General features: G+C 36.3%; 1 protein-coding gene across 7 annotated transcripts in view; it reads right to left on the reverse strand.

Annotated features, from left to right (window-relative positions):
• Positions 1–2059: 2059 nt before the first annotated feature.
• LOC126762564 (arginine-glutamic acid dipeptide repeats protein) overlaps positions 2060–26102 on the reverse strand; it is a 55958-nt gene continuing 31915 nt past the window's right edge. For 2 of the 7 annotated variants that reach the window (XM_050479401.1, XM_050479397.1), the window contains exons 3-16: positions 24347–24503; positions 24178–24254; positions 12469–17329; positions 12281–12404; positions 12067–12211; positions 11839–11996; positions 11322–11381; positions 10653–10736; positions 10435–10555; positions 9299–9398; positions 9097–9185; positions 8982–9034; positions 5883–6497; positions 2060–3790 (exon numbers count right to left, since the gene is read on the reverse strand). In XM_050479401.1, the coding sequence (XP_050335358.1) occupies positions 6482–6497; positions 8982–9034; positions 9097–9185; positions 9299–9398; positions 10435–10555; positions 10653–10736; positions 11322–11381; positions 11839–11996; positions 12067–12211; positions 12281–12404; positions 12469–17329; positions 24178–24254; positions 24347–24503 (6045 nt within the window). In that variant the 3' untranslated portion in view covers positions 2060–3790; positions 5883–6481. The remainder of the gene's footprint in view (positions 3791–5882; positions 6498–8981; positions 9035–9096; positions 9186–9298; positions 9399–10434; positions 10556–10652; positions 10737–11321; positions 11382–11838; positions 11997–12066; positions 12212–12280; positions 12405–12468; positions 17330–24177; positions 24255–24346; positions 24504–26102) is intronic. The other 5 variants (XM_050479404.1, XM_050479402.1, XM_050479400.1 and 2 more) reach the window with 4 other exon arrangements.

Below are 26102 nucleotides of genomic sequence, written 5' to 3' on the forward strand. Positions count from 1 at the left end.
ATTGTTCAGATCGGCTCACCTGTGAAGGGTATATCAGCTTCGGTGCAGCCGAAGTTAACGTTTTTTCTTGTTTTGATTTTTGACTGCTTTTTTCGGGAAAAATCTATTAAAAGACTTTTGAATCAAACGCATATTTTATTAGGATTTTTGAAGACATTTCTGAGATTTATTGCTGTAATTGTTTTTGTTTTCTTTAATAATTCTTTCATGTTGCATTTAAGTATTCCTTAGGCATAAAAATGACCGTACAATAAATTAAATAATGTTTTTTGCTTTCTTTTGTTTTCACACCGCAACCCCCATTATTTCTGAGGGGCTTAATGCATTTATATGCACGTGTGTGTGTGTGGTGTGGCGTGGCTTTCTGTGTGAATCTGTGTAATTTAATGAAATTTTTAAATTTGTGTGTATGTGTATGTATGTAATTGAATTTACTTTGATTTTGTTTAATGTATGTATATATATATTTTTTGTTGTTGTTGCGCTAACGCAAAATCCTTATATGCAATGTATTTTAGTTTTCTACAGCTTGTATTTTTGTATTTTGTTACGCTTTCACAATAATGTTAGTCATTACAATAATTAGAATTTACTTTTCACATCTTCTATAACTAGATTATTAATTGTAAAATATATACTTTATAATAATTGCTTATGATCTTAAATGTATGCTATACATTTTAGCCTAGTAGCGTTATTTGAACTTAAATTTACACATATCGCTATTTCTATATATATTTATGTGTGTATCTATGTTTATATTTTGTATTTATGCATGGTTGTTTTTTGTGTATATATTTGTTGTTGCAAATTGTTGCTGTGCTTATTACATAACTAAATAATCAATCAATTTTTCGTCCCTAGCGTGTTTATATTTTTTTATGTTTTTTTTTGTTTTCGTGCTTGTTATGCTGCAGTATGAGCTCATAGCTGAACTGACGCGCTTTGCTTTTATTATTAAATTATTTTTATTATTATAACGATTTATTTTTTGCAAAATGCATATGTTTGTGTATGTTTAATGACTTTTAAGAATGTGCATTGTTGTGAAATTTTTACTAATTTTATAATGCCAAATTATATATTGTCGCTTCATGAAGTGATTTCAAATCAGAATTTTAATAAATTAATTTTTTAATATAAAAAATATATAATAAAATAAAATAAAAAAATAGAAAACAAATAAAAAAAATATTTAAAAAAATATTTAAAAAAAAATAAAAAAAAATATTAAAAAAATAACAAAAAGATTATTAAAAAATAAAAAACAAAACATAAAAAAAATTTAACAAAAATATAAAACAAAAATAACTAAAAACAAAAAAAATTATAATGGATTATAAGCAATAGGTGGCTTGATAAATATAAAACAATAAAAAATTAAAATAAAAACAAATGAAAATTTATAATAATGCATTATTAGTAATAAGTTGCTTGGTAAATGTAAAAAAAAATAAAATTAAAAAAAATAATAATAATATTAAAAAAAGATATGTAAATAAAATCAAATAAAAATTTATAATATGCATTATAAGTAATACGTTGCTTGATAAAAGTAAAAAAATACAAAAAATAAAAATAAATTTAAAAAATATAAAAAAATATAATAATAAAAATATTTAAAATATATAATAACATACATATATATATATAAAAAAAGATTAAAACATTATAATAATAAAAAATATAAACAAATAAAAATTTATAATAATGCATTATACGCAATAGATTGCTTGATAATTAATAAATTAATTTTTTAATAAAAAGTAAATAAAAAAATAAAAACATTAAAATAATAAAAAAATAATAAAAAAAAACCAAAATTATAAAAAAAAAAAAATAAAAATAATAAAAAAAATAAAAATAAAAAAAAAAAATGGCATAAAACATTTTTGCATTTAATTTCTCATTTACTTTTGAAAAAATTTCGAAATTTTTACTTTACACTTTATGCACTTAAAATCAAACAGAAGCATGTAAAAATGCATGTAAAAATACCAATTTTCATTATTTTACTTTAAAGTGTTTTTTTCGTTTGACTGTCGCATAAATACATACATACGTGCTAGCCACCAAAGTACTAGAGCCATATTCGAATTTTATTTCAAAAATCTGTTTCTGTTACCAACTAATTTACATACACAAACATTTTGGCTTTACATTAGCATATCGTACCTAAATATATACATGCGCTTATAGTTATCAAAGAAATTGCAAGTGGCGGTGCTGCTTGGGGGCGACAGCTCAACTCTTGTCATTAACTACTTTTATATATTATCATTAAATCAAATAGTTTAGTTGTCAGCTTAAAAATATAGCATTAGACTAATTTTGAAAATGTTTGTCAAGTATTTTGCTTACATTTTAGGCATATTTTATTCAAATTCGACGCTAACAAGTAATTTGAGCGTCAAGTAAATGTATAAATAGCATTCAATTAATTATATAAATAAACAAATAATACTAACGTGTGTTAAATAAATATGTTTAATACGAGTTGAAAGCATACAAACGAGGAGTACATTATATAATTATGCTAGCAAACAAAATACTTCAAGGAGAATCGCTTAAAAACACGCTTCACATTTGTTCATTATTAAATTGGTCAATTAAGTAACATATTTACAGATTTATGTGTGTGTGAGTGAATTTATATACATATACATCTATGCATATATGTATATTTGATGAATATATAGATGTATATTCAACACGATTTGCATGTATGTGTATGCTTCACAATTCCATAATTTGTCTATTCAATAGTGCCACAGCGCAGCTACAAATATAATATTCTTTGTAAAATAAAACAGAAAACTCTAAAAAATAGTATTAAAACACTTCACTGTCATGGCTATTTATTGGTTAACTGAAACAGCTTGCAGTTGTAATTATAACTACCATCTATGTATGTGTGTGTAGTGAACACGTGCATGTCGCTGCCTGCAAGAATAACGCATTCCGTCAAAAAGCTTTGTTTTCTAACAAATAACTCAAAAATCATTAACTGCACATTTAGCAGCTACCGTTAATGTGCTTGTTGTTGCAAAAACAGCTTGGTTTAAGCGAAAAAACCATATGTAAGCGTATTTTTTTTGGGTTACGTCTAAGCAAACGCGTTGCCTTGGCGCATGAATTTTATACTCTCTATATGTATTTATTGTTGTATTGTGTTGTCAACTTCTCAGCTACTGCATTTATCACTAATTTAGTGTCTAACGCCTACTGCCGTGAAAAGATTTGCTCAATATTGGCTTTTTGTAAATCGAACGCGTTGCAAAAACGGAATTTCGAAAACAACGTTTGTACAAAAATCTATAAATTTATGTTATATAACTTACAAGATATACCACTAAACACTTTTTTGTTTACTAATTTCAGTTATCGCATATTTTTTAACACTTTCCTTGTTAGAAATCTCATTTAATTACTTTTTAAATTTACTGTACTGCAGTTTACGCGCTTTCTTAAGTGTTGCTCAAATATTTTCGAGTTGGCTTAATAGCGCCGTTATACACATATACTACTACTTCTTTCGTCTCACTTCTGTGTATGTGTTTATATACATTGGTTTGTTGTATTAAACAAATTTATAAAATATTCAACTTATTTGATATAAATATGCTTGCATTGCCACTTTGTTCCAATTCCATTACAGTTCGGTGTTCATCACTCATTATAACGGTTGTTTGATTTGTGGAATATATTCATTGCACTTTTTTTCGTTTTGTTTTTGCTTTATGGCGGTTGTGTGCTATTTATTCCAAGTAAATACTAACGTAGTTGATTTCTGTGGAACAATGGAAAGTATTAGAAAGAAATGTTAGTGGAATATTTGATAAATATTATATAGTATACATAATATAAATTTATATTGTATCTGTAAATAATATAAACGTTTAGGAACTTAATAAAATTTATTAAATTATTACTTAATATAAATGAAAGTTACTATGAGTGCATACTTTTAGCTGTACATTGGCCTGAAAAAAAAACTATTTTGTACCACTTTTTTGACTGTTTCGCATTTTAGAACAGTAAAAATTTCAATTTAGGGATATATTCCAGACATAAAAAAAGTCTATAAAGACTATTTAAACATTTTGGTTCAGTCATAAAATATTTTACACCTATTTTAAGCCCACCATCTATAATTTTAATTTTAAAATTTACTTTTTAATATTCAATTCTATTAAAATCTTTCATAATATTGGGTAGTCGAAAAAGTCTTTTCGTATTGCTAATCAAACTTCAACTTATTTTTTTTTATATTTATAATGAAGTTTAATGAACCAAATATGTACCATTTTAGTCGACCACTTTTTGCCATTTTTCCGCTAGAGACATTATTCCATCAGTGTAAAACTTTTCTGGTTTCTCGGCGAAAAAATGGGACAAGTAATTTTCACAGGCTTCTCTTGAAGTAAACTTTATTCCATTAAGCGAGTTCTGCATTGACCGAAACAAATGGTAGTCCGATGGTGCAAGGTCAGGACTATATGGTGGATGCATCAAAACTTCCCAGCCAAGCTCTCCCAGTTTTTGCCGAGTCATCAAAGATGTGTGTGGTCTAGCGTTGTCCTGATGGAAGACCCTTTCTGTTGATCAGCGAATTAAAAGACAGCGGCTACGCTGGCTAGGTCATGTTGTAAGGATGGACGAAAACAGTCCAGCTCAGAAAGTATTCGACGCAGTAACCGCCGGAGGAAGCAGAAAATTAGTAAGAACTCCACTCCGTTGGAAAGACCAGGTGGAGAAGAGTTTGGCTTCGCTTGGAATCTCCAATTGTTGCCAGGCAGCGAAAAGAAGAAGGGACTGGCGCGCTGTTGTTAACTAGGCTAAAATCGCGTAAGCGGTGTCTACGCCAATTAAGAAGAAGATCCACTTTTCGTCTCCTGTTACCATTCGCATTAGAAATCGTTCGTTTTCATTTCGTTTCACAAATTTCATTTGGTGGCTTGCGTGGCATTCTTTCCTTTTTTATACAAAAATTTCAAAATATAGCGAATGTCTTCATTATTTTCACTCAATTTAATTTTTTTTTTTGGTTAAATGAAGCTTAAAATCTCTCCTTTCCAACACTATATGGTATGATACAATGTGATGGATGGCACTGGAGATATACGACTGACAAAATACGAAAAGACTTTTTTGACTACACAATATTTATAATTGATTTGTTCGGTCAGTTTATACGGTGGCTCTATGCTATGGTAGACTAATTTGAAAAATTTGTTCGGAGATTATGCCGCCGCCTTGGAAAATGATCCATGCCAAATTTTATGAATATATCACGACAAATAAAATAGTTGTCCATACAAGCACTTCATTTTGAGCGATTAGTTTGTATAGGAGCTATATGCTATAGTGGTTCGATATACGCGATATACGACATATGAATTTACTACTGGATGTTACAAAGTTTGTGGCCAACACAATATACCCTGTTCATGGTATAAGAATTGCTTCAATTTTATAGCGAGATTTTACCTCGCAGGCTTTATACACTGCATTAAAATTGTTTTTCTGCCATGCACAACTAAAAATACGATATTAAACTATAAATCTTATATATATATATATATAAATGCACCAGATTCAACAAATGAATGACGGCTTAAATTGATTTAGAAAAAAAAACTAAAACTAAAAAAAATATTAAAAATAAAAAAGTAATATTTTTGAATTCGCCAATATGCACATGTACATTTTTGTTTAGTTTCAATTTGCAGGCCGCTCAGGAATTTTTGTGTCTGGATTTTGTTTTGTTTCAATACAGAAAGTATATGCAAACAACAGCACAAATGGTGTTGCCATTGTAATAGTAATTTTATTTACAGTTATTTATAAGTAGTAGTTTAGGAAATGACGAGTATACTAACTTTTCGCCGTCGAGGGGAGGAATTGTCAACAATTGCAACAATTAATTGCCCAAAGCACAAGCATTACACAACAAATGAAATGTACTTCACAATTATGGATGGGAAAAGTAAACACAAAATAGTGTTCGCTGTACATTTCATTGGCGATGATGTTGCTTAACATTACAATATGATGCGAGTCGATACTGATACGAGTGGAGTGGAGTACAGTGAAGTGAAGTGGAGTGGAGTGAAGTGAAGTGGAATCGAGTAGAGTGGAGTGGAGTGGAGCGAAGTGGTTGCGACGCATAAGTTTGTTGGCTTCCTTGTTGTTGGATTGTATCAAAGATGTTGATGGTGGTGGTGGTGATGATGATGGTTGTTGTTGTTGGTGGTGGTGTTGGTAGAACGATGAAGTACACGTACGCAGCTACGCATTATTTACACAAGCACTAACGTTTAACGTTCACTCTATTTCCAAGCGTTTACACACTACGTACTGGCGCTACACAAAGGACGCGTTAACGAAACTCCAAGTTTTTTTCCGCAGCTTATTCAATCCATTTGTTGGGTTCGAAAACTTAACGCATACTATAAAACGTTCTACCAAAGTGGTCCATTTATCTGGGCCGTTGTCTGTTAAGAATACACAAAATGAAACAAAACAAATTCAAAATTTACGAAATTTCATACAAAGCAGAGACAAACTATACATTTTTGCTTGCTGTTTTACAAAAGTTGTCTCAATATTATACATACATATATACTGGGTGTGGGTGTGTGTTAATATATGGAAATAACAGCAATAATGTATACAAATAAACTTAATAGTTGAGCGGGAATTAAATATATTATTAGGCATGAGTTTGCTTGTCAAATAATTGCTGACAACTTGAAATTGTAAACAATTGATTTATGGCTCATAAATCTGTTATAATTTATATTTTAATTAATTCCATGTACATATGCACTTTTTATATGGACAATAGCGTTTAATAGACTATATATCGAGTGCTAGGTGTGACATTTTATGGCTTTCGTTGTATACCGCAAGCAGGCGCCGCATTATATAACTTGATTGCATGGATTTTATATTTGCAGTGCACTTCAAAATGATTTATTGCTGCGAAATGTTAGCATGTTGTGCTGATAATGTATGCCGCAGTGACATTGTATAGCTCTTCAAAATTACAATTAAAAGGTTATTTGTATTAAAACAAAAAAATAAAAAAGACCTTTCGTAAAGTACTTAGAAGTGTTGAATAATTAATTTACAATGCTTTAAACTCGAGTTTATCAGTTACTTTGATATTTAATGTTAAACTATTCCTATAATCTTCACAAATAAAAAATGTTTTTCATACAAGAACTTAATAATGATCCGTCGGTTTGTATGACAAGTCTAAGCTTTAACAGTCCGATCTGAACAATTTATTCGGAGATTGTACTATTGACTCTACTAATCAACTATGCCGAGTTTCGTGAAGATATCTTGAGAAATAAGACAGCTTTTCATACAAGATCTGATTTTGATCGGTCAGTTTCTATGACAGCTTTACGCTAGAGTGGTTCGTTCTGAACAATTTTATTATATGATGTACCGTTGGCTCTACCAATAAACTATACCGAGTCTCGTGAAGATATCTTGACAAATAAAAAAGTTTTCCATACAAGCACTTGATTTTGATCAGTCAGTTTCTATGACAGCTTTACGCTAGAGTGGTTCGATCTTAACAATTTATTCGGATATTGTACCGTTTACTCTGAACATAATCTATGCCGAGTTTCGTATAGATATCTTAACAAATAAAAAAGTTTTCCATACAAGCACTTGATATTGATCAATCGATTTGTATGGCAGCTATACGCCAGAGTGGTCCGATCTGAACAATTTATTCGGATATTGTACCGTTTATTCTGAACATAATCTATGCTGAGTTTCGTATAGATATCTGAACAAATAAAAAAGTTTTCCAAACAATAACTTGATATTGATCAATCGATTTGTATGGCAATACGCTAGAGTATAACAGTCCGATCTGAACATATATTTATAAATAAAAAAGATTACAAAGACGATCGGAGAATGTATAACAGTCCGATTGAACAATTTACAATAATCTATGCCATGTTTATCGAGAACTCATCTTGACAAATAAGCACGTTTCTATACAAAAACTTGATTTTGATCAGTCAGTTTCTGTGACAGATTTACGCTAGAGTGTTCCGATTTGAACAATTTATTCGGAGATTGTAGCGTTGACTATAACAAAAATATATACCGAGTTTCCTGAAGATATCTTTAGAAATAAAAAAGATTTCAATACAATGACTTGATTTTGATCGGTCGGTTTGTATGGTAACCCTAAGCTATAACAGTCCGATCTGAACAATTTATTCGGAGAATGTACCGTTTACTCTGAACATAATCTATGCCGAGTTTCGTATAGATATCTGAACAAATAAAAAAGTTTTCCAAAAAATAACTTGATATTGATCAATCGATTTGTATGGCAACTCTAAGCTATAACAGTCCGATCTGAACAATTTATTCGGAGAGGGTACCGTTGACTGTTACAATAATCTATGCCATGTTTATCGAGAACTCCTCTTGACAAATAAGCACGTTTTCTATACAAAAACTTGATTTTGATCGGTCAGTTTCTATGACAGCTTTACGCTAGAGTGGTCCGATCTGAACAATTTATTCGGAGATTGTAGCGTTGACTTTAACAAAAATATATACCGAGTTTCCTGAAGATATCTTTACAAATAAAAAAGATTTTAATACAATGACTTGATTTTGATCAATCGATTTGTATGGCAACTCTAAGCTATACCAGTGCGATCTGAACAATTTATTCGGAGAATGTACCGTTGACTGTTACAATAATCTATGTCATGTTTATCGAGAACTCATCTTGACAAATAAGCACGTTTTCTATACAAAAACTTGATTTTGATCGGTCAGTTTCTATGACAGCTTTACGCTAGAGTGTTCCGATTTGAATCATGTAGCTATTTAAAACTTCTAATAGATAAAAACACAAAACATTTTGAAGCGCACTGCAATACGGCGACACACTGGTGAATATACAAGATTCAGATTTTGCTACTCACCTAAAGTACTGCTCGTGCAGTGACTGTCGCTGAAATTCCGCAGCCTGCAAATACTGTAATACAAATATATATGTCATTAATTATGTAAATATATTGAATATTAGTGGGGGTAAACCTGAAGCTGATCGGCGTAGGACATGCGCAGCAAAACATCCGGTTCTCTAGGCATAAGCATACTTGGCCGTGGATACTGGCCAACATTCGCTGCATATGCAAGTAGAAAAGAAAGAATAAAGAAAGGCAAGTGTTAGTTGGTTACATGCACTTTTGGCCAATGCGATATGCATCGCTGGCACGTATTTTATATACAAACTCACGTGGCAGTTGAAATCCGGCCTCCGGTGGTTGCGGCTGTGAAGGCAAAGGCAAATGTAAATGAGTATGAGAGTGTGCATGATATTCTCTCGTCAATCGTATCTGAAATTTTAAATTTTCAAAAACGTAGCGAATTGTTTTGAGTGTGTTTTTTTGCATTGCATTTTTTAGGCGGGGTTTGTTTTGATTTTGATTTTGATTTTTTTCTTTAGCAATTGTTGCGTTACTTTTTTTTAAGTTGAAAAAAAAATTACAACTATTTTTGATGAATTTACGAAAATGAGTATCGGATGCACTTTAAATGTTAGCTTAACTTTCGGTTTTGATTTGATTAGTTGTTAATTCGAGTAAATGGGCGGGCAAAATGGTGCAAAAGCCAATTGCTGTAAATGCTTAGCGTTAGAAAAAAAAAGTCCAAATGAGTTTACAATGATTAATATGAAATAAAAAATGTTCGGCAAGACAACACATAAATGCTGGCGACTTTTCAAAAATCGCACAGACACTTAGCAGATGAACTGTGATAAAATGTTGGCGAAACACAAAGGAACCCATACAAACTTGCAAACAGACAACAATAATAATAATAATGGATCGAAAAATGGGCAGCGTCAAACTGACTTTATGTTACTTTATGATTTTTCAGTTGAATTATGATTTTTGCTTAATTACATTACCGTTAAGTGTTAAATGTCGCCAATTAGTGTTGAAAACAAGTTAAATATGCAAATTTTTCACAAGTGATTTGAGCGATTGTTAGATATGAATGCACGAATACAGACACACGCACACACACAAACATTTTTATACAATATTTTATTTTTTTTGTTTTAATATTTTTCTTTTTTGTTCTGGTTAATTCGCAAATTTTGAAATTTTCTTCCAAATACGATTGAAAGTTTGATTTGATATGTCCTTAAATTGAATCGATACGATACGATATGTGATGACAGTATGATACGATACCGATTTCATGAACTTATGATAAATGTGTGTAATATCAAATATAATTTTGAGGTAACAATAATGCAATAATGATAACGATGACTTTGTTGTAATACATAATTGTTGTAGGTGCTATTTTATTTATATATATATTTTTTTTGTTGTTTTGGCAACTAATTGTATATATATTTACCATATGCTCGCCGGGATCCAGGCCAACATGATGTGGCGGCGGTATGCCCAAACGCTCGCGCTCCATTTGTGAAATAGCCGCAGGATTGGCGTACAGCGGGAACTGTGATGGATGTATGCCACTGTGTGTGTAAATAAATAAGTAATTAAATAAGTTATACTACATAAATATATCATATACCATAAGCAACTAGCTTTTATAGGTTATGTCACACTTACCGTCTGTAGTATTCCATCCAATGCGGATCCATGCGCGACTGACTGGCGGCGGCCGCTTGTGCGTTCTTTATCTCTTCCAATTCCCTAAAAATATGTTTAACGCCATTAATAAATTTCGTTAAATAGAAAACTCAAAATCGAGTAGCGTAGAAGGAGAGCAATAAAATAGAAACATCGACAACTTTTGCGGTGGACAGGTTAACAAGGGAATTCTTTGGCATATTGATAGAGCTGGAATGCATGGCGAAATGAAATGTGGGCATATATGGAGAAATGCTGCATATAATTTGGTATAAATGAGAAAAGCAATGCGAAATAAGTGAAATAAAGAGCAATGATAGCAGGCAAATGAAGTTGAAAATGAAATAAAATACAAGGAAGACCTAAATGCCAGCATAACAAATTTTTATAAATATTTTCTAATTTATAATAAAATTTTTAATATAGTTCATATAGATATTTTTATCGATAGCGATTACCAAACCAGATTTAAATAAATAAATTTTTCAATATAAAATATAAATATACATAAATGAAATGATAGAGTAGTTGAGCAGGTATTATGACATGTTGGGAAGCTGTTCAAGCAGTTATTTGACATTACTCGATTTCTGTTAGAAGTTTTATGTTTTTAGTAAATTAACAATGATGTTGTTTAGGCAACTGTACCTCTCTCTACTATACATTGGCCCCATTGGGTGATGATATGGTACCATCTGTTCAACAGGGCTGAAATAATTCAAAAGAATACAGACGTATAAATTTTCAATTATTTCATTTCGTCTCGCAAGTCGTAAAATACATAAATACATACATACATACAGGCATATGCAAAGGATCTATACTAAAACTGAAAACAAGTATAGATGTGGAGATGTGAAAATCAAAAATAAATGATATGAAGTTTGAAATTTGAAAAATTAAGTAAAAAAAATATTACAAATGAATTTTTCATGTATGACTTTAGTTTGTCAGTGGGACAACAAGGCCGAAATGGTTAAATTTTTGCCAAAAATATTGCTTAAACAAAGTAAGAGAGTTAAGAGAATTTCATATTTTTTGCATTTTTTATTTAGATTTTACTTTTCGCCAAATTACTGTTCGATTTTAAAATGAACTCAAAGAGAAAATTTGTTTTATGCGTTGAACCTGCGCACAACATCGAATCTACACTTGTCACACTCACCTGAAAGCCACATGTGGCCTGGCGTACTCGGATAGCTGACGCAGTGCTGGCGTATCCGCATATGGCGGTTTGAGTTCGGCCTTCAATTTGGCCTGTTGGGCCGCCTGTTGTGCTGCGACAGCCTGTTGCTGCTGCTGTTGTTGCTGTTGCTGTTGTTGCTAAGCAAACATATCGTAAATGAAATTATGTTAGTATGACTGAACATTTTTTTACTGCTTCAATACTCACCTGACGCCGCTCACGCTCCTTTTCGGCTAGCTTTCTGTCGCGCTCTTCACGCTTTCTCGCGAGTTTCGAGTCTGCCACAGGCTTGAAAATCAAATCCGTACGCGTGCAGGAGTTATAATCACCACGATCGATGTGACGCACAAAGCTATAATATATATAAGTATAAAAATGCGTGATCAGATAGGCCAAACAGTGTACTTCGGTCATGACTTACATAGCGGACTGCGAGCGATGGCATTCGGTGTCGTCAGGCTTGGCTTCGGGACTAGGACCACGCGGTATATTTTGCGTTGGGCTTGGAATTTCTGGCTCTGGATCGGGCTCGATGTCAATCGGTACTGCCAGATATAAGAGATTTGTATATTTAATGAAATGTACTTTAGACAGTTTAGTGACACTTACATGGTTCCGTCGGGTGATGTGGGCCGCCCAGATTAGCCGAGTGTGCGTGCGCTCGCAGCGCATCCATGTGCGACGTTGGCTTCATACCCATTGGCTGACCATCTTGGAATGGCGAGGAGTGCGGCGGTGGTGGATAACCGGCTAAATGCCCTCCTGGATAACCAGCTGGTGGCAGACCAGTAGGGGCCGAATGTGAACTGCCCGGCGGACCGCCACTGCTATTGCTGCCCTGCGGCGTCTTTGGTGTTGGGGGTTTGTTCTGTGCCTGTGCCTGCGCCTGCGCTTGCGCTTGTGCCTGTGCTTGAGCTTGAGCCTGAGCTTGCGCTTGTGCTGCCGCTTGTTGTTGTTGATGCTGATGATGTTGTTGCTGTTGTTTTAACTGGTGAGCAGCTACTGCTTGTTTTTCGGCCGCCGCCGCTGCTGCAGCTGCCATTGCTGGATCGTCGGGACGTGTGGGCGGCGGTCCCGGTAGACCAGGATGATGTCCACCTAGCACCGAAGCTGGGTCAAGTGGTCCACCAGGGGGTGGTGGTTTCATGTAGGCTGTGGGGAAACCAGGTCCGTATGGTCCGTAGCCATAATTGAAGGGATTGTGATGATGCGGGGAGTAGAACATTGAGGGATGTAAAAGTGGATGGGGATATGGCGACTGACCGGGATGTACGGCTATTTGCGGTATACCAGCGCCTGTCGGAATTAATGGCAATGGCAGTGGCATTTGTGGGTGTCGGATGACAGGCGGTGAAGCGCCAGGCCTTAAATGCGGTGGCGGTGAAGTGCCCAGTACGCGTTGATTCGGTTGAGGGCAGTACATTTTGCTCAATGGACTGGCCATCAACGTGGAAGCGCTGGATACTGGTGGAGGTGTCATGTGCGGTGATTGCTGTCGTAAGAGTGCATGACGATCTCGCTCTGCTACTGCGGCAGCCGCCGCCGATAGTGCCGATGACGACGGATGATGGCTGAGTGGACTTTGCGGTACCGGATGTAGCGGACTCTGACGACTCAAGCTGCTAACACTTGAAGCAGGCGATGTTGATCGATGCGCAGCGTTTGAACCAGGTGTACCGCTATTTCCAGGCAATCCAGCACTACCACCGCCGCCGATGCTTTGAGGTCCACCAATGTTGGAGTTAGGTCCCTGCACGCTCGGGCTAGCGCGACTAAAGGCAGATGATGGCACAGTATTCGTGCTTGTTGCAGTGCTGACTGACGTTGTGGTAGAAGACAAACTACCAGAAACAGATGAATGTGGCGGTGCAGACGAGGAATGCGGTGGTGCAATATGTGATGGCGGTGTGCGTCTACTGAGTGCCGACTCTGGCATGCCAGTCAACGATGGTGGCCCAGCCAATAGAGCGATTGGGCCACCACCTCCCGGACCCAAACCGGCCATTGAGTGCGATAACATTGGATGTCCCGGATGGCCAACGCCAGCGACAGCAGCGTGTGCTGGATGACCAGGGGGCAAATGCGCTAAATGTGGATGTATGGGCATAGGATGACCAATGAGACCTGGTGGTGGATTTCCTGGCATACCAGTTAAAGGAGAACTGCGGTGTGCATGCGGTGACTGTTGGGGTGGCATCGATGCTTGCGATGTTGGTGGTTCACGTGGCGGTCCAGTCGGTGTGCCACTATTGATATTCATGCGCTCCTCGTGCAAACTACGCGACTGCGGTTGCTGTGCTGGCGACGGCGTGCGCACTGTGCTCGATTGCAATGGCTGGGGTGGCATTTGATGTGTAGGTGGCGGCGGACCACCTCTCGGATCATGACCTTGTAATGTGAGTGGAATTGGGGTATGCGGATGCATACCAGCGGGCATATCTGGATGCTGACGATGCAACTGTTGCAGGTGACTGGGCGGGAGGTGCTGGGGATGTAGGCCTGACGGTGCTACCGTTGACAATGGCGGAGGTGCGCCAACTGAAGACGGTGGCATCGATGAAGCTACAGACGACTGTGGGTGTGGTCCTTGTAATTGTTGCGAGTTGTTCGGGGATGGCGTTAGATGTGGATGATGCATTGAACTGGGTGGTGGTGGACCAGATGCACCAGGTGGCATACCGGAATTCAACTGTCCATGAGATGGCGGTCCGTGGGGTGATACCAAATTTTGTGGATGCATGCCAGGCGGTAAACCACCACCAGCCGGTGAAGGCAAATGTGGTGATGGATGCGGCGATTGGAATTGCTGTTGCTGTGACGACGGCTGTGAACTACTATTGCTACCCTGACTGTCCTGACCCGGGGTCGAACGAGATGATGCATCTATTGGGCTTTCCGAAGGCGGGTATTTCATACCACCAGGCTCTTGAGTGCCGTAAGGAGAACCTTTAACCAGATTTTCCGCATACGGTGATGGTTTCATTGGACCACCATCATTTGAGCCTTGAGGCGGTGGCGGATACTTCAAATCTTGTGGCGGTCCATACTTTGCAGACATTGGATCGCCATACTTTAGCATTAAGCTTGACTCAAAAGCAGAACGCGCCAAGGGATGTTGCACCTCATGCTGATAGTGGGGCTTCGGCATCGCAATGCCGGGTGGCGGCGTAGCACCAGGTGGCGCACCGTGCGTAGGTGGCGGCTGCGGATCTTGCGGTACACCTGGGCCAACGTACTTCAAACCACCTACATCGCCCGGCTGACTGGCCGGAGGCGCATATTTGCTTTCAGCATTTGGCATATTATAAATACTTGAGCCCTTCATCTCAGGCAACTTTAGCTGCTCACCTGGGAAACCTTTCGGCGGTTGTTGATGTGCAGATAGATCGCCGGGATACTTGCCCGGTTGTTCCAGGGCAAATTTCATATCATATTTACCCGCTGCTGCAGCAGCTGCTGCCGCCGCCGCCGCTGCTGCTGCTTGCATATCTTGTACTGTGCCATACTTCATGGCGTGTTCCAGTGGAGGTGGTGGATACTTGATATCCTGCATTGCAAATTTGCCACCTTCATATTTGATGCCAGCAACAGCAGCAGCAGCCGCCGCTGCAGACTCATTGTACTTCATTTCCATATCACCAGGATACTTGTGCGTTGGTGGAGGGCCACCTAAGGGCATGCCCGACGGTGGCGGTGCGTTGTTATCATTACTTGGCATCGATTGTGGTGGCGGCGGTCCATACTTGAGTTGTCCATCTAAAATATATCCGGGTGGTGGTTGGACACCGGTTGGTGGTAGGTGCATATGCATGTGCGGCGGCTGTGGCGGTGCCTCTGGACCTCCGCCTGAGTCATTGACCGCTGAAGACATTGATGTCGGCGGCATGCCCACATTATTTTTGCACTCCTCGTTTTTAATCTCCACTTTAACTTTTAGATCTTGCGGTTCATTACTGTTCTGATTGCAAGTAGCATCCATGGAATCATCCAAAGGTTCTTTCTTAATGAATACTGCGGTTTCTTGCATATTCACATTAGTATTGTTTGGTGGCAGTTGTTGTTGCTGCTGCTGTTGTTGCTGCATTGATTCTTGCTTCATATTGGCGATCTTCTTCATCATCTCTTGCTCCTTCGCTATATCAACGGCAACAGAATTACTTTCCGACACATCCATTTTTTCGACAGTGTCTTTTCGTTCCGTGGACAATTCGCCGCGGCCAATCGAAGCATTTAACGCTTCAACGGTAGCTATTGTCGGCACTTTCATGGGTGTTGGCGGCGCACTGACCACACTCATGTTCTCCTCGTTAGCATTGGAGATCGGCTCTTTAGTCGCAACGCTACCGGCATCGCTTGTTGGTGGCGCTACAGGCGCTTGCCCGCTAACTGGCGCTTGTATATTTGTCTCTTCATCATCATTTTTGATCGTCTCTTTGGTGTCTTCAGCAGGCTTTTCCGATTTCTCAATAATATCCGCCTTTGAATCGCCATCTGCAGCACCACTATCTTCTTTGCCGGCGGAGCTATCCTTGCCCTCTTTTAACGACTGTTCTACGGTATCGGTCGTATTTGACTCGGCATCATCCATTACCGAATCAGGTCGACTATCCGAGTTCATGCTCTCTTCCGCCGGACTATCGGGTCGCTTACGCTTACCACTGTCCTTACTAAGGCTGCTGCCATCATCGGTGACATCACCACTGCCGCCGCCGCTGCCAGAACCTGCGCTACCATCCACATCGGTACGCTTCTTCTTGTTCGGCGTATCCTGCTTACCGCCCTTACGCTTATTCGCCGCCACCGTCGTTGTCGTATTATTCTCAGCGTTTGCGTTTGCTCCTTTAGTTGGTGTCTTTGGACTATCGGCTGCTGTTACTGTATCGGGAGTTTCAGTACCACGTTTGGGTCGTTTACCATTCGCTACTTGCTCTTTTGTATTGTTATTCTGTTGTTGTTGTTGCTGCTGTTTATTGCGTGTCCTCATTCTAGATGGTGATTCATCCCTTTTGTTTGTCAGACTGGAATCGCTGTCGCACTCGCTGATATCGTCCTCGGTTAGAGAACTATTCTCCTCCTTGGAGACAACGGGCGACGAGCGCGTCGAATCTGCCGCCGCTGACGCCGTCGTCGCCGTTTGTGGTTCCGGTGTATCCTCCTTCTTCGGAGGTGTATTACTAGCGCGTGTGACACGATTGCGACGCAAGGCACTTTGCCGGCGTCGACGATGCGGTCGATTATTATTGGCACCCGGTGTCTTCTTCCACAAATAGTAAAATTCCACCAATTCGGGTGTCTCTTTGTGCGGTAGTAAATCTTTGTGTATGCGAAAGAAATTCTTACCGAATTGCCGTAAGCCCTTAATGAATTTCTTTGTTTCGTCCTCGGTCCACTTTTTATCGATGCCCTTCGAAACGGGACACTTAACGAGTGCTTGTAGTGCTTTGCCTGGATCGTAACCAGAATCGTGTAACTTAAATTGGAGAGGAAGAGAGAAAGAACACCAAAAAATTAGTCAAAAACAAAATTTAATTGCAATGAAAATTACAAAAATTAAGGATTAATATCGAAAATATGTAAGATAAGGAATAAAATTTTAAGCGGACTTTCGCTACGGACTAATGGCAGCATTAACGGTATAGCATCCAAAAAAATATTCTTCTTCTTTACTGGCGTAGACGCCGCTTACGCGATTATAGCCGTTTCTTCTTTTTGTTATGTGGCGCCAATTGGATATTCCAAGCGAAGCCAGGTCCTTCTCCACTTGGCCCTTCCAACGGAGTGGAGGTCTTCCTCTTCCTCTGCTTACCCCGGCGGGTACTGTGTCAAATACTTTCAGAGCTGGAGTGTTTTCGCCCATACGGACGACATGACCTTGCCAGCGCAGCCGCTGTCCTCAATTTGTTGCACTATTTCAATGTCGTCATATATCTCGTACAGCTCATCGTTCCATCGAATGCGATATTCGCCGTGGCCAACGCGCAAATGACCATAAATCTTTCGCAGAACTTTTCTCTCGAAAACTCGCAACGTCGACTCATCAGTTGTTGTCATCGTCCAAGCCTCTGCACCATATAGCAGGACGGGAATAATGAGTGACTTATAGAGTTTGGTCTTTGTTCGTCGAGAGAGGACTTTACTTCTTAATTGCCTACTCAGTCCTAAGTAGCACCTGTTGGCAAGAGTTGTCCTGCGTTGGATTTCTAGGCTGACATTGTTGGTGGTGTTTACGCTAGGTTCCAAGATAGACGAAATTAGCTACGACTTCAAAGTTATGACTGTCAACAGTGACGTTAGAACCAAGTCGCGAGTGCGACGACTGTTTGTTTGATGACAGGAGATATTTCGTCTTGCCCTCGTTCACTGCCAGACCCATTTGCTTTGCTTCCTTGTCCAGTCTGGAGAAAGCAGAACTAACGGCGCGGGTGTTGAGGCCGATGATATCAATATCATCGGCATACGCCAGCAGCTGTACACTCTTATAAAAGATTGTACCTGCTCGATTAAGTTCTGCACCTCGAATTATTTTCTCTAGCAGCAGATTGAAGAATTCGCACGATAGGGAGTCGCCTTGTCTGAAACCTCGTTTGGTATCGAACGGCTCGGAGAGGTCCTTCCCGATCCTAACGGAGCTTTTGGTGTTGCTCAACGTCAGTTTACACAGCCGTATTAGTTTTGAGGGGATACTAAATTCAGACATCGCGGCATAAAGGCAGCTCCTTTTTGTGCTGTCGAAAGCAGCTTTGAAATCGACGAAGAGGTGGTGTGTGTCGATTCTCCTTTCACGGGTCTTTTCCAAGATTTGGGCATGGTGAATATTTGGTCGGTTGTGGATTAGCCAGGTTTAAGGCCACACTGATAAGGTCCAATCAGTTTGTTGACGGTGGGCTTTAATCTTTCACACAATACGCTCGATAGACCCCTATACGCAATGTTGAGAAGGCTTATCCCACAGGAGTTGGCGCAGATTGTGGGGTCTCCCTTTTTGTGGATTGGGCAGAGCACACTTAAGTTCCAATCGTTGGACATGCTTTTGTCCGACCATATTTTACAAAGAAGCTGATGCATGCTCCTTATCAGTTCTTCGCCGCCGTGTTTGAATAGCTCGACCGGGAATCCATCGGCCTCCGCCGCTTTGTTGTTCTTCAGGCGGGTAATTGCTATTCGAACTTCTTCATGGTCGGGCAATGGAACGTATATATACATAATATTATTGTGACCAAAAAATAGTAAGATTTTTTAATTTAAATTTTGCCCAAAAACTCAATTAACTGTCATAAATCCTAATGGCTTATTTGGAATATCGGAAGGATCAGTGAAAACCAACCAGCCTAAGAAAAGTGAAAGTTTTTTCGAAAACAGCTTTCCTTCTACCAGGAGGACCGAATATCATGGCAAAGTTGAGCCGAAGCCGAAAAAAACACGTCAAAACAGATCTAAAATCAAGATTATGTTGACAGTTTTCTTCGAATATCGAGGTGAGGTGAACTCTGGATTGCTTTCAATCGGCCAAACTGTCAACAAGGAATATTTTCTGAGTGTTATGCTTCGTTTGCGCGAAACTTTTAAAAAGTGGCCGGAATTAAGGCCGACAACTCTTGGTTTTTGCTTTCATTGATTCTTCGTGAGTTTTTCGCCAAATTTTCAACTAATATCGTACTGCAACCACGGTATTCGCCTGATTAGCTTCGTGTGATTTCTGACTATTCGGCAAACTCAAACGACAGCTCCGAACAAACCGTTTAGAGTCAATTGAAGACATTAAACGTGAATCGCCTCCGGATATTTACTTTAACAACTGTTTCGAGGATTGGAAAATACGTTGGCACAAGTGTATTGGGCCAAGGGGGATTACTATGAGGGTGACGACATACATATTTTGAAGAACAAATTAAGAATTTTAAAATTATGAACAAATTCTTACTATTTTTTGCTCATAGTAGTATATACTTATATGTGTATGCAGAAGATGACTTCACGATAAAGAGGTTTTTTAGACCAGAAGGGTAAACCTGAATACTTGAAAAGTTTGGCTATCGACTACTATATTCGCTATAATTGATTCACACATAATCACTTTTCTTCCAGCTTAAAAACTAAAAATGCCAACCCGTGTAATAGCTTTCACAGAATCGGAACGACCAAACGTGCAAATTATAAATAAAATTAATCATCTTAAGCAGTATTTCTCCTATATTTTCTTCAAAATATTGCAATTATTCAGATTATTTTCAGCTATTCAGCGAACATTGCTTCGTTTACGTTTTGTTGACACATCACATTTATTATGATTTTTATTTTCATAAACTTGATTAATTTCCTAATTAAAATAATACGAATATATTTATTGATGGCATGCATAACGATCAATTAAATCTAATCTAACTAATAAAGCGGATTCAATTGACTTCGAAAGAAATTATTGGATGACCAACATATACATACTCGTACTATACAATAAGGTATATTTGCATAACTGTAGAATGTTTGACAGCGAACATTCAATGGCAATTAAACGCTTTAATGATTGCTTTCGCTATAAATTCAAATTTCTAGAGAGCTGTGTATACACTTGTAACCTCATTAATTTATATGTACATACTTATGTACGGCCATACATTAGGGACTTACCAAGTTCTTAAAATATATCGATACATTTTATGATTCAAAACAACTTAGCAATTTCTTAAATGTGAAGTTAACAATTTGAAAACCTGCACCACGTAAAGAAACCAAAGGAAACTTCTGATAAAGATATAGGCCACCGAATAAAATTTCAATTTTTAATGATGCGGACTGGCTGAATGGAGTCAAAATCTTAAAATTTAATGACGACCCCTCTCTGCTATGCGTAAAAAAGTGGTGGCTAAGCTTCAAGGCTCTCAAGGCCGGTCTCAAAATTGTAGACCTAAAGCCACATTTTGGGATGGAAACCACAAATTACCAGAAAGAAAGGAAAATGTTTCAATGAGCAATACTTTGAATAATGCTATTGTTTATGATTTTTTTAAATAATGCACGAAATATGTAATACAGTATTGGCGTAAAATTTCCCTTTGCTGTTAGGTGGCAGCTCTGGTTATACAGTTACGAAGAATAAAATAGAATCATCCATGGTACTAATTTTCCTTTCTCAAAAAAATTATGAATTTAATTTAAATTCAACTAAGTTATATTTTTATTATGTACTTCGCATCAAGTGCTATTGGTAGCAGTAAAAATATTGGAAAAAAACAATTCATAAATATTACAAAAACAAAGGTAAAGAATATATTTCAAAAATTCGATGGACAAAAAAAAGAATCAAAATCTTTTACATTAAAAAAAATATATTTTTTAAGGGAATTAATAGAAAAATTGGAAGTACATTGTAGTGTATTTTTAATCGTCTAATACCGATGCACATCTTCTAGGCATAGACCTATTTAGGCTACCGAAAGTGTTCTGTGGAACAGAATACCAGACCTTTGTATCTTCTCTCAGAATTCTGCTTTATTTTTCGGTTTAAGGGGTGCAATATTTTCCTTATCAATTTTCCGTAAGTTTTTGATGAGATTCAGATCTGCTGATTACTCTGGCCAAGCCATAACGCTAACACCATGGTCTGAAAACCATTTTTTGCAAGACCCGAAGTATGTTTCCAATTGAAAATGCAAAATTCCATTCAGGAGTATGATTATCTAAAACCTTAACGTATATATGGCGGTCAATGTTTTCTTGTATCCAAAATATAGGTCCCGGAACACAATATGAGAAACAATACTAAACCATTATATTGCCCCACGGGGCTTGAAGGACCTAGTCGTGTAGCGGACGCACACTTCTTTGTTTTTTGGACGTCGGACTCACGAGTAACTATCATTTCCTACCATATTAATTTTTCATTGAGACCATAAAATGTCGAACCATTTTTTCTTAGTTTTCAGCTCCGCCCTTATTAATGTGTCGTTTTGCAAACTGAATACGATTGTATCTATGCCGTTTTCTCAGCATTAGCACCTTTTGGGACCAGGTGCCAAAGCAATTTTTCTCCACAAGTCGTCTTCTTACTGTTTTTGAAGAAATGTTTGCACATAATTCTTATTAAATGACTGCAGAGGCCTTTAACGGTACGCACATCGGCAATCATGCAATATTTCGAACGACTTGCGCAGTCATTTTTTTGTGATCGGCCTATTTATTCAATATTTTTTCAGAAATTTTAAGGCATCAAACACAAATATTTGAGACATATTTCATATGCTTGCAAAATTTCAAAAAAATTATGCCATTGTTTCAAAGCAACACCTTTGATTCTATTTTATTGTCCGTAACTGTATATGTATGCCTTTCGGAAGATATTTTTCAAAATATCCCGCAATTGATGTCTATTTTTTATAACTTATTGATACTAATTGTTGAACATATGCAAAATGGCCTAAAACCTTGAGCCTGATTTTAAACCTGAATAATGACCGACTATTAGAAAACAAATGGTAATAATAACGAATTTTTCAATAGGGACGCATTTTTGCCATTTCTCTTCAGTCTTCAGTCTAGTGCAAAAATTTGAATCCACAGGCACAGTACAAAATGTTCCCGTGCCAGTGAGACAAAGAAGTGGCCGTAGTGTCGAGAATATGCTGCCGCTAGCGCATCAATTCAGGAAGACCGACTGATTTGGATCTCACACATCGTTCTCAAGCGTTGGGCATCTCTGTGACATCGTTGTGGCGAATTTTGCGAGAAGATCATGGCCTACATCCTTACAAGATCAAATTGACCACCAGAATCATCGTATGTTCGTGAAATGGGGTAAGCACCAACTTGAAAATGATCTGGATTTTCATCGAAAAATCATTTTCAGCGGTGAGGCTTATTTCTGACTTCGTCAATAAGCAAAATATGCGTTATTGGTCAGCCAGCAAACCACACGTACTCCATGAGTCATCATTGCATTCCGAAAAAATTACGGTTTAGTGCGGTTGAGCGTCGTTGAGCCGTACTTCTTCCGTGATAATCAAGACCGGCACATTACCGATAAATGGGATTCGCTACCGCTCAATGATAACCGAATATTTTTGGCCCGATTTGGATGATATTAACTTGGTCAATATGTGGTTCCAACAGGACGGCGCCACAAGGCACACAGTGAATGTCACAAACGATTTATAGAAAACCAAGTTTGGTGACTGTGTCATAAAATGTCCCAGTCAATTGGTCGCCAAGGTCGTGCGATTAGTCTATGGTCTATGCCAACAAGCCAGTGACGATTGATGAACTTCGTATCGGCCGCTTTATGCTTGAAAACCGTCGAATATTGGGTTTGGCGTCTGAACTTCTGCAAGCGTGCCCGTGGTGATCATGCAAAAGAATTAGGATTCCATACATAATGGCATCGAATGTACTTTCACAGGAATAATAAATTTGAATTAAAAAAAACTTTTGTAGCGCTCTTATTGAAAAACACGTTATTTTTCAATAACTGGGTATACATACATATACATACATACATATGTACATATATTCCAATTTTTCATAGCCATTTCGGAGTCGCTTCTTGGGGTGAAAAGAACGTGTGCAAAATTGCTGATCGATATTTTAAAAACTGAAGGACTAGTTCGCATATACATATATGTATATACATATATATATAGACAGACAGACAGACAGACGGACAAGGCTAAATTAACTCAGCTCCTCACGGATCACCGACGTTTTCTTCGGAGTGTTAGAAACTTCGTGGCAAACTTAATATACCCTGTTCAGCGTATAAAATTTTTAAAAATACCACCATAAAATGTTGTAAACTGCAACTTAACTCTGAGCAATCGGTATGTTATTTCCAAAGCCACATTACAAGTCCATATAAAATATTAAATGATTGCTCAACAAAAGTGCCGCGAAGGATTATAAATTTTAAAAGTAATAAAAAATATATAAACTTTCCACTCGAAGCACTTCAATAATAATTATTGAAGGAATTGTATTATTTTATTTTATAACTCATTAATATTATCGTCGTAAAAGTTTATTAACCTAAATGTTTTCGGCAAATATTTAATGCAAACAAGTCACATTTTTAACAGTTATATATATTTATTTTAGTTATATAGGAAATATTAGCACTCTATAATGTGTGAACAATACACAACAACACCAACAAACACATGTAAACGGGCGCCTTTTCACAGGTTTGCTAGTAAATAAACCAGCGATATTGAGGGGAAATATATATATACAAATATACATGTACATATGTACATATATGTAAATATGATATAAGTAAAACAACAATAAAAGCTCCATACAATGGAAAGTGTGCCTGGGTGTGGTACTTACAATATCCAATGCGTTAATTGTTGTATCGTCACGACTAGCAGCCAAACAACCGTCTTCTAAACCTCCATCACACATTCCTGAAAGGCAAAGCGTATGGTAATTGTTGAAAAGTTTTTTATTCAGTGAAATCTATAAATAATTGTTATTATTTGCACACACACTTTATTACCTTGAAATGCAGCCATAGAACGCGCCGCACGCAAAAACATTAACAAATCGCCATCGGCCACAATGCCAGGACTCCATCTTGATTCTTCTAATTCACGTTCGTCGCTCTCTTTGTCAACGGGGAAGCTTGAAATTGGATTATAATCGGGCAATTTTGCCTTTTGTGTCCATAAAACAATTACGCAATTAGTAAAACTTATATGCATTGTTAAGTGTTAATTAATATTTGTTTTTGTATTTTTTTTTTCATTTACTTTTTACGCCTTTCTAAGTGATTTACCTTAGAGTAGCATTTAGTTAAAATATATATATTCTTTTTGATATTATGTATATTATTATTGCTTCATTAATAGTTATTTATTTGCTTTTGTTATAAATTACTATATTTTATTATATAATTATCTCGTTTACACAACAGCAACAACAACGAAAAAGTCTACTATCATTAAGTTACACTTTGGTTCTAAGTATATCATATATTTACGCTTATGTACATACACAAATACACATACATATGTGTATATTGATAAATATGTATTTGTAATGAGTGATTAATGTTTGGATGGGAGGACGACTGGATTCGGTTCGGTCGGTTGGGTATTATTGGAACCCATTTGCTTTGTTGGCAGGCGGAAAGCCGCAACTTATTTTGCGAACGGGTTAAGCAACTTTATTAATGTACTAATTGTCAATTATCGTGAGCCAATTACAGGGGAAAATAATACTATGCGTACACATACATACATACATATGCACATATATAGCATGTGCGATGGTATCAATGATGAGAGAATGAATGAATGAATGAAATCTTTAAGCAAAATTAAAAAAAAACTAAAACGGCATCTAAATTACGCTCAAAATAATAGTTAAACAAAACATAATATAAATATAAAAGAATAATACAAATACAACAAACAAAAAAATTTAAGTAAAAAAATTAAAATTATGTATAGAATATAATAAATAAAAATAATAATAACAAATAAAATAATAATAAATATAATAATAGTAAATATAATAACAATAATAATTAAAAACTAATAAAAAGAAAATATAAAGTTTTAAAAATAATTCTAAAAAGTATTAACTAAAAAATATTTAATAACTAAAATACATATGTACATTCATTCAAAATAAATAATAAAATAATAATAGAAATACAACAAAAAAATAAAAACTTAAAGTATAAAAATAAAAATTATGCATAAATGTAATAAACAAAAAAATAATTAAATGTTAAATAAATAAAAATTATTTATTAAAAAAACATATAAACTTTTAAAAACAATTTTAAAAAATATTAACTAATAATATTTAATAAGTAAAACAAATACATTCAAAATAAATAATATAAGAATTAATTAAAACTAAATTAAAAAGCGATTAAAAATTTATCATTAAGAAAACTAATAATAATAATAATTAAATATTAAATAAATAAAAATTATTTATTAAAAAAACATATAAACTTTTAAAAACAATTTTAAAAAATATTAACTAATAATATTTAATAAGTAAAATAAATGCATTCAAAATAAATAATAAAAGAATTAATTAAAAATAAATTTAAAAGCGATTAAAAATTTATCATTAAGAAATATGAAAAATGTTATAGAAATATTATTAAACGAATAATAAAATTTGTATAAACCCAAAAATTAAATAATTAATATAAAAAAAATAAAAGTATAAGAAATACAAGAATAAATTCATAAAATATATAAAAACCACAAAAAAAATCAATATAAAAAATA

This window comes from Bactrocera neohumeralis, chromosome 6 (assembly GCF_024586455.1).
Source record: "Bactrocera neohumeralis isolate Rockhampton chromosome 6, APGP_CSIRO_Bneo_wtdbg2-racon-allhic-juicebox.fasta_v2, whole genome shotgun sequence".
Lineage (NCBI taxonomy): Eukaryota > Metazoa > Arthropoda > Insecta > Diptera > Tephritidae > Bactrocera > Bactrocera neohumeralis.